This window comes from Herpailurus yagouaroundi, unplaced genomic scaffold (assembly GCF_014898765.1).
Source record: "Herpailurus yagouaroundi ecotype Mexico unplaced genomic scaffold, PumYag 28, whole genome shotgun sequence".
NCBI lineage: Eukaryota > Metazoa > Chordata > Mammalia > Carnivora > Felidae > Herpailurus > Herpailurus yagouaroundi.
This window is the reverse complement of record NW_024412376.1, coordinates 157,763,189-157,781,783: the sequence shown is the minus strand read 5'-3', so window position 1 is coordinate 157,781,783 and position 18,595 is coordinate 157,763,189. Positions and strand designations below refer to the sequence as shown.

The window sequence follows — 18,595 nt, the reverse complement described above, 5'->3', positions numbered from 1 at the left end:
GAAGCGTCGCCCTGCAACGCTCCAGTTGCGCTCCAGCCACATACCAAGGGCACTTGGTATGATGAATACTGGTTGTTGTACGTAAGTGATGAGTCACTAAATTCTGCTCTGTACACTGTATGTTAACAGTCTGGAATTTAAATAAAACCTTGAAAGAAAGAAGAAAAAGAGAGGATCGATAAGTGCAGCTTCACATGCAACGCTCAGTTTGTTCTCTCTAGTTAAGAATCTGTTTCTTGGTTTGCCTCTCCCTTTTTTTCCCTTTGCTCATTTGTTTTGTTTGTTAAATTTCACATATGTGTGAAATCATATGGTATTTGTCTTTCTCTGACTGATTCATTTCACTTAGCATAATACCCTCTAGCTCCATCCACATCATGCCAAATGGCAAGATTTTGTTCTTTTTTATGGCTGAGTAATATTTCCTTGTATATGTATATCACATCTACTTTATCCGTTCATCAGTTGATGGACATTTGAGGCTCTTTCCATAATTTGGCTATTGTTGAGAGTGCTGCCATAAACATCGGGGTGCATGTGACCCTTTGAATCCATACTTTTGTATCCTTTGGCTAAATACCTCATAATTGCTGGATCGTAGGATAGTTCTATTTTTAGTTTCTTGAGGAACCTCCGCACTGTTTTCTAGAATGGCTGCACCAGCTTGCATTCCCACCAACAGTGTAAGAGGGTTCCCCTTTCTCCTCACACTCACCAACACCTATTGTTTCCTGTGTTGTTAGTTTTAGCCATTTTGACAGGTGTGAGGTGATATCTCCTTGTAGTTTTGATTTGTATCTCCCTGATGATGAGTGATGTTGAATGTCTTTTCATGTGTCTGTTAGCCATATGGATATCTTCTTTGGAAAAATGTCTATTCATGTCTTCTGAACATTTTTTAACTGGATTATTTGGTTTTTGTATGTTCAGTTTGATAAGTTCTTTATAGATTTTGGATACTCACCCTTTGCCAAATATGTCATTTGCAAATATCTTCTCCCATTTAGTAGGTTGCCTTTTAGTTTTGTTGATTGTTTTCCTTCCATATCTACCCTTTTTTATGCCAGCTTTTGGTCTTTATTGTCCTTATATTTAGTTAATGATTCTTATTATTATAACATCTTTTAGTTCCTCCTTTCCGTTATTTTTCTCTGTTTTGTTTCTCAGATATCCACGCTTTACTATTACAGTGTCTCCTCTGTCCATCCTTCCTGATCCACTCATTTCTAACCACTTTAACCACATTTGCTGTAAGTCTTCCTAAAGCACCAGAAAAGTTATCTTGCTTGAGCCCCTATATCCAGTTTTTTGTTTTAATCACCCGCTAAATAAAACATCTCCTTTAACTCGACATTCAAGGCTAAGTATTCTGGCTAGCCTCAAAACTGTTTTCTTGCCTTTACTCTCCTTATATCCAACATGTAGTAGTCAACCATGACTACTCTCTGTTTCTTAAATAAATTCACATTTTCCTCCTTTGTCCAGTGTGTCTCCTTCCACTTGGAAAATTTACTCAAAGCCATGTTCTAACAAATATTTCAACTTAGAAGTATCTTACCCAATCTAATGCATGCACTCAGTAAATACCACTATCTTTCCCTTTTTACCACAGTTCCTATCCAGTTTCATTTAAGGATTTTAGAAATTATCCAGTTATTAGCCAGGTTACTCCTTCCTCCAGCAAACTTCCTCTGAAGTACTTTGAAGCTTTCTTATGACTATGTGCCATAGTTATATGTATAGATCTTATCTTTTCTAACTGTACATCCCCTGAGAGCAGGGGACTATATTTTATTAGGTCATTTAATTTTTTGATCCCCATGGAGTCTAGCATCAGGATTGCTGCGCAGTAGAGGGTTGTACAGGATGTGCCCTATATAAAGGGTCACCTCTGAAGGGTGGGCTCAGATGAGGACCAAAGTCCTAGAGGGGATGCCTTTTTCTGTTTTGCACATGTGCAGAAACCCTGTCTACCCTCTTACATAATTGTCACATGTGTGACCAATTAACCTTATATGCAAGTCTTCCGTGTTGCCTTTGTCCTTACCGTAGTCTGCAAGTGGCTTTTTATTATGTCTTATCTATTTAGTCTGTGCCATTTCCCTTCTGCCACCAATTTCTCAAAGGTTTCTCCTATTACACATCCAGTTTAACCATCCCCATACCTCAGATTCTTGCTGCTTTCCATAAATAATTGAAGTGATCTAGTGTTTGCAGTATAATTGTTGTCATATGACTATGTTTATTTCTAAGTCATTCTTCAGACTGCTTCTCTTTTGAATCCAGGTAATTAAAACCTTAAACAATCTGAATTTCCCTTATTTTTTTTATGCCTATGTCACCTTCATTGTTTAAGCCTTTGAATTTGTCATTCCTATCTTTATGCTTGACTTTGTCATGTCTTTAAGATTCAAGTTATATTTGTTCTTATATTTTAGGTCGTTCTTCCCTCTTTCCAATAGATGATGGTCTGCTTGATGATGGCCATAATGATCAAGTTGGGGTTTTAAATTCTCCCACATGCTATTCTGCTCATCAAAATGGAGAACGAATAGAACGCTTCTCTCGAAAAGTTTTTGTTGGTGGTCTTCCTCCAGATATTGATGAAGGTAGGGTGATGATTTGAGTTTAAAACAAACAAACAGCTAAAATATAATGTGAATGGAGGTATACAATTTTTTTGCCTCTAGAGATTTTCATTCAGAATGGACATCCATTTCTATTTCAATATTTTATCACCTGTTGAAATGTTAAATCGGTAATTGGACAGTTTCAAGTTTTTTTCTTTATATGTTAAAATGCATATGGTTACTGTGAACATTTTTTTGTAAATAAGATGGTCATACAAAAATCTTTTCTTAAAAAATTTAAAACCTGCTACATTACCATAATACAACACACACGAAATAAAGGTAACCAGCCATGAAACTCTCCCTGCAGTTCATGATAGTCAAAAGTTTAATTCCTTTAAGGATAAGTAGGCTTTTAGAAGCAGGTAAGAAAGAGGCAGTAAAACCCCAAAGGGTAATGGAAACAGCATAAACAGGAAATTCAGGTTATACAAAGGCATGTATAAACGTGTAAAAAATATTCATGTGTAATAATAATAAAAGAAAATAATTCAGGGTAAAGATTTAAAACTACTTAAACTGTCTTAATGTTTGTAAGGTTGTGGGAAATCTGCCACTCTTAGTAACAACTAATAGGATATTGCTACACTTTGAGACATTTTTCAGTTATGATTCAAATATCCACAAACTTATTCTAAGGACTCATTAGTATAATAAGGTTTTCATGTGATGAAATAACCTAGACCATATCATTGGTTTTGACCTAGGTGTATTTCAGCGAAACTACCTGACATGTGTCAGACCTTAGTATATTTTATGAGTATGATAACTTTATATGTCTTATTTGCACAGAACTTTTCCCTATAAAATTTTACTTATTAAGCAGTAACAATCTCTTTATTTAATTTGATATACTGTTGGAGTGTTTTTCAAGGCAGTAATATTTACGGTTTGGTGTACTAAAATCCATTAGTATCCATACAGTGTTATATAAAATTTTAAAACTCACACTGAATTGACTGCTCTGGCCAATGTGCTGCTTAAAATTGAATTTATTTGACTAAAATAGCTATTTAGTTCATATATCCTTTTAGCAAGGCTATTAGACATGTTTTGAGTTTTCATATTCTAGTTTATCTTAGGCTACTTGGTACTTTTAAACATTAAATCTTTAACTTATACAGGAATTTTTTTTTAGAATGAACCATTAAAACTAATTCCTAATACATATTATTATACTTTTTTAGATGAAATAACTGCTAGCTTCAGAAGATTTGGGCCTTTGGTAGTAGATTGGCCTCATAAAGCAGAAAGCAAGTCCTATTTTCCACCAAAAGGTAAGAGTTTTTATTGTTGATATTTTCTAGGGAATCAGTTTTATGAGAGCAAATAAGATACTGTCAATTACTTTGTGTTTTCTTTTAGAATTGTATATCATCACACCTTTATATAAAACTAATAGAGTAATTTGTGAAGGCTGGTAATGTGTCAAAGTGAGGAAGAATGGTCCTTGTGACTATCCTCATTTCCTTTAAGGCAATCAGGAATCATAAGACACTTGTGCTATTATAAAAGATACGATGATTTGACAATGATTTCAGACTCAAACCAGCACTGAGTAATTTCTCCGTCTGAAGCATCCTTCTAAGTAACTTGGGTACAGACATATAAAAAAGTGTCCCTCTACACAGTGAAATTGAGATCTGTGTGAAGTGAGAAAAAATGTGTATAAACACGAGTAGTATAAATATTGCAACATTTACTCAGGTGTTCCAAATAATAGCAGATAACAACAGAGCGATACTTAACTCTGTGGGTGAATTTAACAAGAGGAGAAAGTGTCTGGTCCAAAAACCCCATTATATGAAGAGAATACCTAGTTGTGTTAGTGACTTACTGCTAGGATACTACTGCGACCTGTCAGCGTAGCACAAGAGTCACAAATTACACTATCATTCATGAGCGAAGCAAAGCCACTGTCAGGGGAGAGAGGAAGTATCTCCCTGCCCATGATGAGCAGGGAGATGAGGGGAGAGAATTTAACATGAATACAGTCAGGTTGTTGATGGCAGATTCTCTGAAGTGAATAAAATGAAAGGGGGAGGTTGAGAAACTGAGATTTTTCTTTGAACATCGTTGAAATATAATTTAGAAGGAAAAAAAAAACCACTCACTCATGACTGAATGAATTTTCAAGCCTGGAAAGAGACTCCAGTAAACCTGCTAAATGGTCTGATTTTGGGTCTGAGAAAGAATAGTTACTGGCATACAAAAACTAGTTAAAGATTTCTGAATGAATTATATGGGCCATCTCCACTTTTTGTCATTGAGAATTCTAGAACCTCCATTACTAGTTCATGTAGATTTTTAGAGAAATGAAATCATTCATGTGATTCTTGTTTTACACCTTAAGATCTTAAGGAATCAAGAGTATCTTTTGAGCAGGATTCTGAGTCCCAGGCCTCTATAAAAATCTGATTAAAGCTATGTACCTTTTTCCATGTAACCCTAAGGTTTCACCCAATTGTGGAGTTTACTGGACTTGGAGGCCCTGATACTTGGTTTAGAGAGAAAATTCGCTCCATATAGATGTAGACGTTCATTTGTTAGCTGAGTTTTAATCTATTGTTGTCCATTGTTTTACTCCCTTGTCCTTTTATAAAGCTTATTGAGTGTTCAGTAAAAATGCCAGTTAGTTTCTGATGTTCCCGCTCAAGTTACCACTACGGTGGCCTATTTCAGGAATGTGACTAGTCTGTCCATACCTCTGGCTGTCTCCAGTTTTTCTCCCACAGTACAGCTAGAGTAATCTCTCTGAAAATTCACCTGATAGTGCTATTCCCCTGACCCTCTACTTAAAACCCTTCAGTGGTTTCTTTTATTGTTAGAATAAAGGCAAAAATGCATTTGCCCTGCCCAGCCTCCCTATCTCTCTGGTTTTTTCTACCGCTGTTGCTTCTGGCTGCCTTCTGGTTCCAAAAACTGGCCTTGTTCTTTCCTACCTCAGGGCCCTTACGTATGGTGTTGTCTCTCCCCGAAGGTTCTTCTCATGGGTCTTTATCTACATATCCCCTGCTTATTTCAGTTTAAATATTTGTTGCTCACAGGAAACTTTCAGGACCGACCTAACGGTTCACATCCTCTTGTTTTATGTTCTCCTAGCACTGTTCAGCCCTTTCATAGCACTGGTCACAACTGCAATGTTAGATCTTTATAATTCTACAAATCTTTGACAATTTTATTAATATCCAGTTCTTGCCTTAGTCTATAGGACTATGCCTTTACTCATCTTTCTATTCTTGGTAATTCACAGAATGATAATTGACTAACAAATGATATAAACAACAATAAATACCATAGAATAGAGATTCCTTTGACCTGAAATAGGTAGTTAAGACCTCACTGAGAACTTTTGAACAAAATCTAAAGGGTACTGTGCAATTTAGATAGACATCAAGAAGTTGAACAGAGTTCCAGGAAAGAATTGAAATATAGTTTTAGAAAGGAAGGAGAATTGGTTTGTGTGGAGACAGGTGTCCATTTTTTGCCTGAGTTTTTTTCATATAATAGGATGGTGGACTCGAAGCCTGGAAAGATGCGTTGGCACAAATTTAATCAAACACAATGGTTGCTGTCTTTGTTGCTCTTGTTGTCATTGTCATTGTGGTTTTTGTGGTGATGGTTAGTTTATTTTCTGAAACTGGAAAGCAAACAACACAAAACTCACAAAAGTAGCACTGGCAAATCATAGTTTTTTTGGTACAACTATAGTTAATTGTCATCGCCAAAGGCCAGTGTTCCCAAGCCTTGTTCTCTCAAGCAGTGTGGTCATTGTTGTAATTCATTTTCCGTGGTTTGGAAAACACTGGTATGAAAGCATCCAGTTAGTGAAGCTGCCTTGTGATTAAGGCAGTGCCATGAGCCCTTGGATACCGAGCCACACATGTACATGTGTTTTCTTTACAGTGAATGAGGCTCCCCCTATGTGGGTATCAATTCGCTGTATAGTATGTGTTTGGTAAGAGTATTTTAATACTAAATGGCTTGCCTTAGCTAGATCATAATTTACCTGCCACACTGCCTAATTAGTTCTGTGATACAAAACGTTTCGTCCCTAATAATCACACAAATAATTAAGCAATATTAAGAACACTGAATATAAAGTATTACTTTAAAACCAAGTAAAATGAAAATATTAGTATCAAAAATTAGTATCACAAATCTTAATGTTAAAAATGCTAAATTTAAAATATGATTTTAGTAAATTGGTCGTATAACCTATCAGTTATTACAGAAGTTATAACTCTCAAATCCTTAGCTTGTATCAAAATTAAAGCCTTCACCAGTATGCATTTTTTATTTTTTTAGGCATATTTAAATTATTTCTAGCAATTGAAAAGGTCTAAGATGTGTTTTTTAATCTTGTATAATCATACCTTTGGAAGTTTCTATTTGCATAGGTTAGTTTGATGGCTTTATTTATGCAATCAGGTATTATAATTTTATTAAAATAAAGCACTTTTGTGTCACAATCGACCTTTGTGGCAGTTACAGCCATTGTTAGCAATAAAGCTGTGTGTTTAGATTTCAACATAAAACATGACCTCACACTTACCATTCATTGCATGATGGAACAGATGTGCATGGCCTGCTCGATGACTTCTTCATAATGGAACCAGATTACAGTTCTCCAGGTTTGTTTGCATAGAAATCTTGCCAAGGCAAAGGGGTATTTTTTGGTCATTTAGTTCTCAGCTTCTAGGAATAATCGTGTAATGGTGAACTTGCAGTGTAAACTTTGGTACCTTCTTTTTATAATGAAGTCTATTCTGCTTAAAGATTGACCACTGGTTATCACAAAGAGAGGAGGAAGGGCATATTTCCCAAAGGTACAGAAACTAAGCAAGAGCTTGGATCCAAAGTCCAAACATAGTCTCCAGACTATGTGAAAGGAGTGTTCCGCTGCTTATCCAACTTGAGGCTTGATTTGAAAGTTCTAACCCACGCTGAAGGAACCCATTTCATTCCAACCTCCTTAAGGTAGTTTTCTTAGTATCATTTTGAAGTTGTCTTGCTGTGGACTTTTCTCCTCCTCATGGAAATTCTTGGGCCTTTCCAAGTATGCTCTAGTCCCAAGTATGCGCCAGAACATGTCTTACCCTGAGGGCATTTATAGGAATCTTCAGCTTCTAACGTTAGTGTGTTAATCTTGCCAAGTTCTTTTCTTTTTTAATTTTTTAATGTTTTATTTTTGAGAGAGAGACCGATCATAAGTGGGGGATGGGCAGAGAGAGAGGGAGACACAAAATCCAAAGCAGGCTCCAGGCTCTGAGCTGTCGGCAGAGAGCCTGACTTGGGCCTTGAACCCACGAACTGTGAGATCATGACCTGAGCCAATGTTGGACACTTAAGTGACTGAGCCACCCAGGCCCCCCAACCTTGCCAAGTTCTTTAAGAAGACAGTATCATGGGAGATCTTAGGGGCTGTCCCGGGTTTAAAATTACTCCACCAGCTACTTGCTTATGTGACTGACTTTGGGCAAGTAATTTAGACTTGTTATGAGAATCATATGACATAATTTATGTAAAGCTCTTAGCACAATATTGAATAGCACATACTCTATAGAAGATAGCTAATTAATGAGTATCTGTTTTGTGTGTATTCCATAGGATGATAATCATGTTCTCCTTTGGAAAGTGTAATGGTTCTAGTTCTATTTGACAGTTAACTTTTTTCTTTTCTAATAGCATGTATTTTCTAAACAGTACTGAAGTTTGGGGTGAAATCACTTATCTTCACATAATTGCCTTATTTTTAATGGTTATTACAGGCTATGCATTCCTTCTCTTTCAAGAAGAGAGCTCAGTTCAGGCACTAATTGATGCTTGTATTGAAGAGGATGGAAAACTCTATCTCTGTGTTTCCAGCCCCACCATCAAGGACAAACCAGTAAGTAAATACTACTTGAACTTTAGGCTACAAATGCAAGTTTACCAAAAACTGTTCTGAGACCATTGTTAGTGATAGAAAAAATTAAAAAAGAAAAAAAGAAATTAAAAAGAAAGTTAAACTGCCATATTAAGAGTTCAGTTTTTAAAAATTTGGATAATTTTCAGTATCTAGGTTAAAAAAATAATTTGTTTTGAAATCCAACTATCCAAACTTTTGAAAACTAAAAGGACCACTGTTAATTGGCACAAAGCAGCATAAGCTATCAAGGGAATAAGACCCATTGCAGTAATGTAATTTTCTTCATAGGTTCAGATCCGCCCTTGGAATTTAAGTGACAGTGATTTTGTGATGGATGGTTCTCAGCCTTTGGATCCTCGAAAAACAATTTTTGTTGGAGGTGTTCCTAGGCCATTAAGGGCTGGTAAGTAGAATGTTAACAAATGTGGCTTCTTTAAAAAAAAAAAAAAATTAAATATTAATTCAGTAAACATCTGGGAGCTGTTGTGTGCCTGTCCCTATTGGGTGGGCAGGGGCAGATTCCTCATGTTCCAGTAGTTGTTCACTACAGAATCCTGAGAAGCATTCTTGAAACCATCGAGTCACTGGAGAAGTGGACATTCATCTATCAATATTATAATAGTTAACTCCAAGCAGACTCTATAAGCAGAATCCAAATACTTCTGACTTCTTAAATATAATTCTCTAAGATAGAAGGATTTGGGCTGTGTTTGTTTTATGTGGGTTGATTCAGATATCTGAAGAAGAAATACGGGATTTTTTTTTAAATAGTGCTTTGATAAGTAATAAATTTCTGCTCATCAATAACCAGGAACCATTTACCAGATGATGCCATATAGGAACATAATTTATAGACCTAAATACCCACTGTGCAAGCATGTTCTGTGATTCCGTGTGCCTGTGAGTGTGTTAGTGCCTTCCACCACTGGAAAACATCCTCTTCCAGTATAGGAGATGCATGTTAAAAGAACCATTCATACATGTAAATACTTATAGAACATAACTGCTACAAAGAAAGACCACAGAGAATAAAAGAGCATATAGCCCAGGAATGTGGTGCCATCTGATCTTTAAGACACACTTGAATTTTAGCTGACCTACAAGAACAGAAGGAGAAGAGTTGGGGTGGCAGAAGGGTTTTGAGACCTGTGTTTCACACAAAGGGAACAGCATATTCAAAGATTGTTAGTGGAGGGAAGCAGAATGTGTTGGAGGAACTGAAAGAAGGCCAGAGTGGGTGACTAGGGGTATAAAGAGGGAGGGGAAAGGCACAAAAAGGCATTGAAAATGTGAATGAGAGTCAGGTCATATAAGTTTAATAAGCTGATTAGGCATTTACCCTCAAAGCCAAGGGAAAACAGTGAAGAGTTTTAGATAAGTGTAGCTAGCGACACATTAGGGGGCAGCTGAGTTGGGAGTAGATACAGGTAGACCATGTTAGCAGCCTATCTTTGCGGGACAGGAGACAGATAATGGGAGCTTGGATTGGAGGTGACAGTGGTGAGAGAGCAGAATGAATGCATGTTCCTGTTCATTTGTGAGGTAAACACAAAGACTGACTTTCAGCTTTCATTCTTCAGCTACTACATAGATAGTGAGATACAGGACCCTAAGAAGGAAGATTGTGGTCTTGGTTTTGAAGGCAAGTTTCTGGTACCCTGTAGAGCTAAGTAGAAATTTCAGTTCAGCCATTTGTATCTGGTATCTTCTTTAAAAGAATCCCTCTTGCTACTGTTTTGAAAATAAATTTTGAGGGGCCCTGCTGCTGTTTTGACTGTAAATCAAAAGCAAAGAGATAAGGCTATTGCCACAATCCAGAGGAAAAATAATAATAGCTTGGAACAGGATGTTAGGAATGGAGGTGAGGAGATTGGATTTTAGATATGTCTTGAAAATCAGGTTCATAGGATTGCATGTACAGTGGGGGGGGGGGAAGAAAATATGATGAAACCAAGGCTCTTGGCAGCTTCATCTTTCATATTAGTTACCAACTGAGTCAGCAAAACCTCATTAGAGCAGATTTAATGGGACAATGGAATATTAGGAGTGCCATTTTGAACATACTATGTGATAAGGTCTGTTAAATGTCAATATGCAATATCCATCATTGCATAGATGAGTTTGGAGTCCAGAGAAGAGGCCTGGGCTGGAGACAGGAATTTAGGAGCTGGAAACAAGTAGATGGTATTTAAAGCCATGACATGGGATGAAGCCACCAAAGCCACAAGTGTAGAGAGAAACCCACACACTGGAACTTAGGGTACTCTGACATTGAAAAGTCAAGGAGTGGAGGAAGAACCAGCAAGAAAGACTAAGAAGGAATTACAGTGAGGTCATAGGAAAATTAGTGGAATAATGTGTCTTGGAAGCCAGATGGAGAAAGTATTTCAAGGAAAAGGAAGAGATTAACTAGGTTCAGTGCTGCTGATTGACCATTGTATTCGGCAATGGCATGAGAAATTAAAATGGAGTCATAGGGTGAAAGTCAAGCTATAAAGGGTTGAACGAGGAATGGGAAGACAGGGATTGGGTAGTATAAGAAAAAAAAATTAGTAATTTGGCTATAAAGGGGAACATAGAAATTAAGCAGTCACTGAGGGAGAAAAATAGAGTTAAGAGATTTTTTTTTTTTTTTTTAAGATGGGGAATAAGCCAGTATAGATGAAAAACTGGTGATACACTAAAGAGAGAAGAGAATTGCCAGGTGACTCTGTAGTGATAGCAGGTTGGGTCCAATATGCAGGTGAAAGGATTGGATTTAGAAAACAGCATGAAACTATCCTGTTGACTTTTCCTTTTTAAGAAAGACTTAAATATTTTTGATTTACTGTGTTGTCTCACCTTTGATGGGAACTTCTTTTTCTTTTCAAGTGGAACTTGCTATGATCATGGACCGGCTGTATGGTGGAGTTTGTTATGCAGGAATCGATACAGATCCTGAGCTAAAATACCCAAAAGGTGCTGGTCGAGTTGCTTTCTCCAATCAGCAGAGCTATATTGCTGCCATCAGTGCTCGGTTCGTTCAACTTCAGCATGGGGATATTGATAAACGCGTAAGTTACCTATTGGGAAATCATTTGACAACATCTTCTAATGTGCTGAGTCAGTAATATAATTCAAACACTTTATTTTTTTATACTTTTTTTTTTTTTTTAACTCTTAGAGTTAAAATAGTGTTATATCAAAATATCCCTGCAATGCCTGGGTGGCTCAGTCAGTTAAGCGTCTGACTTTGGCTCAGGTCATGATCTCACAGTTCAGGGGTTTGAGCCTGCATCAGGCTCTGTGCTTACAGCCTGGAGCCTGCTTCGGATTCTGTCTCCCTCCCTCTCTTTGCCCCTTCCCTGGTCATGCTCTGTCTCTCTCTTTTTCTCTCTGTCTCTCTCTCTCTCTCTCTCTCTCTCTCAAAAATAAACATTAAAAAAAATTTTTTTAATATATCCCTGAAATGTAAAATTATTGAACATACTTTGAACTTTAGATACAATATTCAAAATATAAATGTCATTGTAAAAGCATGTCAAGTTTTGTTGTTTTTGTTTTTGTTTTTTGTTTTTTATCCACCAGTGAAGTCTTAATATCCTTCTTACCATGGAGGCAGAGCTTGTTTTAAGAGCTTGTACCCTGAAGCCAGACTGCCCGGGTTCCGGTTTCTACCATGTGCTCTGTAATCCTCAAGAAATTAACCCTCAGTGTGCCTTCTTTCCCTCACTTATCAGATAGAAAGCACTATTGGTATCATCGTGTCTCTTTCACAGTTATTTTGAGGATTGAGTGAGTTCACAGATGCAGGAGCACTTAGAGTTTGGCACTGAGTGTTATTTAAGTGTTTTTATTTTTTATTGATCATAAAATTTAAAATAAAAATACACTCTGTGTATTTCCCTTAATATACACAATAATAAACCTACAAATAAACTAAACCTACAAAATAATTATCCTAGGGGCGCCCAGGTGTCTCAGTCCTAATAAGCATCTGACTCCTGATTTCACCTCAGGTCTTGATTTCACGGTTCATTGGTTCTAGCCACATGTCGCATGTCGAGTTCTTTGCTGACAGTGCAGGGCCTGCTTGGGATTCTCTCTCTCTCTCTCTCTGTCTCTCTCTCTCTCTCTCTCTCTCTCTCTCTCAAAATAAATAAATAAACTTTAAAAAGCTTCTCCTAAACTTTAAAACATTCACTCTTTAATAGCATTGTTTAGATCATCATAATAAGAACTTTTTAGGAGGTCCTATGAATGGTAACTAACAGCCAGCCCATTGAATAATTGCTAAGTGATAGCACTGATTACCATCCAAAATAGGGGAAAGGAGTGACCGAAACTCAATTGTTCACTTACAAATCTGTTTCATACTAAAATCTATTCATAGTTCCTGTATATAGCTAAGCAGTATTCCTAAACAATCATGGTTGCTTTGTAGTACAGATGAGGTATACTAAGAATATGAGATAAATTAACTTTTATGTCCAAAGTGGTAGATATAACTTGAGTGCATATTTATTATCCCAGTGTAACAGTTTCTTGAAGTTTCTTCTCCAAAGCTGTCTGTATATAAAAAGACTATTTTGGAGGCAGGGGAGCTGGTTAAGGAATATGGATTGACTAGACCATGGACTCTAAAGGTAGTCATCAATTTAATTACCAATTACCAATTTCTAAATTACCATTTAGAAAAAAAAAAAAAAGTACAGCATAGTTTCAGTTCATACATGCAGAGGTTTTTGGTTTGGTTTGTTTTTTTGCACTGTTACTTAAAATGTTGCAAAAAAATAAATAAGTGGAGGGTCTCTGTTTTAATTCCAACATGCACAAAAATTGGTTGAACTGGAGTCCCTCTAACCCAGTGGTTTTCACCCTCAGCTGCACGTTAAAGTCCCCTGGGAACTCAAAAAAATCTTGACATCTGGGTCCTCCCTCCACCCCAATTCTGTAGTAATTGGTGGGGGAAGCAGGAATTTATAAAGCTCCCAAGTGATTCCAGTGTGCATCGGTGCTTGAGACCACCTATCTAGTCTAACCTTGACTTTTGAGGAGAAGCGAGCCTATTGACTGAGGAAGTTACTTACATTGTATGTAATTGTAGTTATTTAACATGCAGAAGCACAGGGAAAATTGGTGGAGGGTCAAACCTCATCTTTCTTTGTTTCCAAAATGATAGTGAAGGATCAATTATTTGGGGAAGAGTATTGATTCTTAAAGAGCAACTGAAAACACATACATGCCATCTTAAAAAGGATGAAATGTTTATTTTTTAAGGTATGTGTTACTAAGGTATATTTTGAATTCTTTTCGAAATAATTTGAGGGGTGCGTGGCTGACTCAGTAAGTAGAGTATGCGACTCTTAATCTCAGGTTGTGAGAACTCAACATTGGGTGTAGAGAGTACTTAAAAAATTAAATCTTCAAAAAAAAAAAAAAAAGAATTTGAGCCTTAAGAATTCTGTAAGTCACCTGTATTATTTATAAAAAAAATATATTAAACCATTAACCTTTATGCCTTTCATGTCTCTACTATGAATATAGTTATGAAACCATAAAAACAGATTAATTTTACATTTATAACTGATAACCCAAAGATTTGGAGAAGATTAAAATTGTTTATTCAGAAAATACAATAGTTTATTCAGGCTACTTTTTTGGCTCAGGAGCACATCGGGGTTTAATGCCTATCTCCTCAATTGCTAGGAAACACAGTCACCACAAAGGTGTAATTCATTATAATTTTTGTATGTTACTCCATGAGTAATATCATTCACTGTGCCTTCTGGTACTTACTGAAGGGAGTTGTGTTATGCCTCAAGTTGGATAACTAAATATTATTTCATTAGTTATGACAAAGTATTACAGATAGGTTATTCTGAAGTAAAATAAGGAAAAGCATCATAATAGAAAATAAAAATAGGTACAGAACTGATGAAACTCAGATTCCTCACATATGCAAGAGATTAATTTTTAGAGATTATTCATCAAAAATAAGGTTTGATTATACTCCAAAATCATAAATTTGAAATCAAATTTTCTATTTTTGAAGTCTGTGATTTTGAAAGTGAGTAGATTGGCTTCATGAAATAATATCTAGAATTTTAAAACATAAATAACTGAAATCATTGCATTTTCATATTTTATTCAGCAGTTTTACATTAAGTAACTCCTGAGCACCAGGCATTTTATGAGGTATTATGGAAATGAAGTAAACCACACAGATACTCTGTCTTTAATTAGCTTAAAATCTTATGGTAAAAGCAAGAGATAAAATCATGAGAGAGAAACTTAGCACACGTAAGTGTACCACAGTTACTCAAATATAGTTTCTACTTTGTGCTAGAGATTCTGCTAGGTCCTGGGAACTAAGAAGTGAGCAGATGCTTTCCCTGTGCCCATTTTGTTTATCATCTAGTAAAATGAAATCCAGTAAGTCTCTTGCTACTTTGAGATATTCTTTGATAATTTAATTATAGTTATAATATTGTATCATATAAGAATAGTGTTATAACTGTATACACATAAAAATATTATAATGATGGTAATGAATCAAAAATGGCAGCCTGGCAATCAAGATAGAATTCATAAAGGAAAAAAGTTGAAACATAAAGATTGAGCATAAAAAATTTTAAATTAGTGTCAAAGATCTTTTTAAAAACCAAAGGCCAATGGAAAAAAGGTTTAAAATCTTTAACTGGCAATGAGTAATTATTAAAAAAAAAAAAAAACCCTCCAGCAGGAAGATATGCAAAAGATACAGACAGTGCAGAAAAGCAAAATGTTCAATGTACATAAAAGATGTTTATCCAGCCCTAGTCCATGAAATGCAAATATAAACAACTTAATTCCATTACCTTTCTTTCAGATGTTTGTTTTACAGTTCTTGTCATCAACTTTTAGATTTTTTTCCTGTTTGTTGTTGCTGTTGTTACAAATAATGCTTCAGAAAATACCCTTATAGGGGTATCTGGGTGGCTCAGTCGGTTAAGTGTCCGACTCTTGGTTCAGCTCAGGTCATGATCTCAGTTCATGGGACTGAGCCCCACATTGGACTCTGCACTGACAACACAGAGCCCGCTTGGGATTCTGTTTCTCTGCCCCTCCCCCATTCACATGTGTGTGCACACACACTCCCTATCTCAAACATTTTTTTAAAAAGAAGATACTAGGGGCGCCTCGGTGGCTCAGTCGGTTAAGTGTCCGACTTCAGCTCAGGTCATGAGCCGGTTCATGAGTTCCAGCCTCACATCCGGCTCTGTAATGACAGCTCAGAGCCTGGAACCTGCTTCCGATTCTGTGTCTCCCTCTCTCTCTCTGCCCCTCCCCTGCTTGCACTCTCTTACTCAAAAATTAACAAACATTTAAAAAAAATTGTTTTAAATAAATAAAAGAAAATATCCTTACATATTCATTTTCTGCATACATGCAAGTATTCATACGTTCAGAATAGAAATTGTCGGGTTGTTATTTTATACCTTGGGCAAGCACTACTTTACCTCTAACCAAGCCACTTAAACACTCAGTTTTCCCCTCCTGTCCCCAGGAGAGGCTGAGGTCTGAGGCTGCCGGGCACAGTCCAGACGAAGATGGTAGCCCTCCACTGGGAAGGTTATTACAGCAGGCAGCACTGGCTTACAGAGTCTGCTGTGTGCCAGGCTCTGTCCTGAATGCTTTTTTACCTGCATAATCTAATCCTCACAACTCTGTGAAGCAGGTGCTAGTATGCTCACTTGACAGACCTGGAAACTGAGCTTTAAGAGACTTAGCGCCCTGAGCTGAGTAGAGTCTGAGGTCTTCTCCTGAGTCAGGCCTTCTCAGTGGGCCTTTGATTTTATATCTTAGAAACTCACTGACGTCTAGACACGCCCGTAATGAGATTATCCACAGTTCTGGTCTGTGTGCCAAGGAGGCACCAGCAGGGTACAGACGGAAGTGCTGCGCTGCCCGGCGGCCGTGGGGTTGGGCCGGCTCTCGGGTGGTATCGGAATGAAGGGGAAGGTGGGAAAACCACTCGTCTCCATGCCCTTCTCTTTCTCACTCACAGTCACCGCCCCCCCCCCCCAGAATATTAACACGCTCTTAAAGGTGGCACTTCACCAAAGGTGAGGGTAGAATGTTAGATTTACAGGATTAGCTGTCTTTGAAAAACATAGTAAACACCACTCAGTTTATAGTCCTCTGAAGAAAACATCAAAATAAAATAAAGTTACCCAAACTAAAACCAAGTGCTCGTTTAATCACGTGGTCATTTATGAACATGAAACGTCTTGTAAAAAGATGATTAGTGCAAGAACAGAGTGGCCTCACTGTTGTTGGTTTTGTTTCGCTTTGTATTTACCTACTACATGGGAAAGCTCTTTCCCTGGGAAGCTGCCTACTTCCTCGAGGTTAAATGCGGGTCCCATTCTTGAGAACACTGAACATTTTAAATTCGCTACAGCGGTTTCTGAAGCAGCCTTCGTGAGACCTCTTTTGCCCTCTCGTTCCAGGTGGAGGTGAAGCCATATGTGCTAGATGACCAGATGTGTGATGAATGCCAGGGCGCGCGCTGCGGTGGAAAATTTGCTCCCTTTTTCTGTGCCAATGTCACTTGCCTGCAGTATTACTGTGAGTTTTGTTGGGCAAATATCCACTCTCGCGCAGGACGTGAGTTCCATAAGCCATTGGTAAAGGAAGGTGCTGATCGCCCACGTCAGATCCACTTCCGCTGGAACTGAGACTAGCACACCGGCCTCCGTGTGACACGGAAAGAAAGGGTGCATGTGGCTTACTGTGTCTGAAGACGCGACACGCGGAAGAAATAAGTGCATTCTTCTGCTTTCCCCCCAGCTACCAGTACATGCATCTTTATCAGCAGCCAAAACACTACAAGCCTCTTGTTTTTCACCAAAACCCTACATCTCAGGCTTACTAATTTTTGTGATATTTTCATGTTAAAATAAAATGTTTTTTTGTATTTTCTCCAAGTTATTTTTATATGTAAAGTTAAAATTAGATATGAGAATGTTTTGCGTAGGGGCAAACAGTCTGCTGCTATATAGTGGGTGAAGCGTGCACTTATTTCTAAACGTGGGTTTTTAACTTCAAGATCTGCCCCAGTAATTTACCAAAGGTAGCAAAATAATAGTGGAGATGGAATATGTCTGCTACAAATGCTTATTTTTATTGTTGCTATTTTCAGTGTATACATAAACTAAAAATTAGGGTTGGTTTTTTTGCTCTCCATTTTGACTTGCAAGAAATAATACCTCAAGATAATCTGATTTATTAGCTATTTTTAAACATTTTTAATCACAAGCTGTATTAGCTTTGCTGCTATATAGGTGTTATGTGTAAATGCCACCTATTAATACGGGATTGAAAACGTTAGAGACACTGCATTGCAGATAAAATGCAGGCAGCACAATATGGCCTAAACTGCCATAGTTTTAGAATGTGAAAAAAAAAAATGCATGTTTACTTACCTGTATACACCTTATGCATGCACTAGAGTTATTAACTAACAAGAGGTGAGGTATTGCAAATGTTCAAAAAAGCTCTCTTGAATCTAGGTAGCATGAACAAATTATAAAATTTGTTTAAAAAAAGCAAACTTGCATGCATTATTGTGACTTCAAGTTAAAAAAATTGTCCTACATGTGTACAATATGCAAATTAGTTTTAGATTAGAGAGTGCAGCCATTTTGTGATCTGGTCGGTAGTGGAATTCGATTTTATGCAGACTGGATGTAATATTTGTAATCCCTGTGCAATTTTGTGATGTGCGGTTCTAATTCATGTGCAGTGATAATAGTATAGGTAAAAGATTGAGAGAAGAAAAATACTAGAATTTTAAAGAAGGTTGATTTTAGCCCCTTTGATAGTTCATGGTTAAGACATCCTTTATAAACCAAAGATGGCCAGCACACTGCTAACCAGTCACCAAATGTAAGACCCACAGGAAGCCCATATTAAACAAATGAACTTTATAGAAGAGTGCAAAACTTTAGTAAACCTAAGTAAAGTCAAAATGGAGATGGGGAAATATACAGATGGCTAGTTGCATAAAATTTAATTTTACCTTAAAGAC

General features: G+C 37.1%; 1 protein-coding gene across 10 annotated transcripts in view; it reads left to right on the top strand.

Moving 5' to 3' along the window:
• CPEB2 (cytoplasmic polyadenylation element binding protein 2) overlaps positions 1-17,922 on the top strand; it is a 68,998-nt gene extending 51,076 nt beyond the window's left edge. For 6 of the 10 annotated variants that reach the window (XM_040487763.1, XM_040487771.1, XM_040487732.1 and 3 more), the window contains 6 exons: positions 2,439-2,609; positions 3,818-3,907; positions 8,402-8,520; positions 8,830-8,944; positions 11,413-11,594; positions 17,016-17,922. In XM_040487763.1, the coding sequence (XP_040343697.1) occupies positions 2,439-2,609; positions 3,818-3,907; positions 8,402-8,520; positions 8,830-8,944; positions 11,413-11,594; positions 17,016-17,243 (905 nt within the window). In that variant the 3' untranslated portion in view covers positions 17,244-17,922. Of the gene's footprint in view, positions 1-2,438; positions 2,610-3,817; positions 3,908-7,207; positions 7,265-8,401; positions 8,521-8,829; positions 8,945-11,412; positions 11,595-17,015 lie in introns of all 10 variants that reach the window. The other 4 variants (XM_040487747.1, XM_040487755.1, XM_040487730.1 and 1 more) reach the window with 1 other exon arrangement.
• Positions 17,923-18,595: the final 673 nt, after the last annotated feature.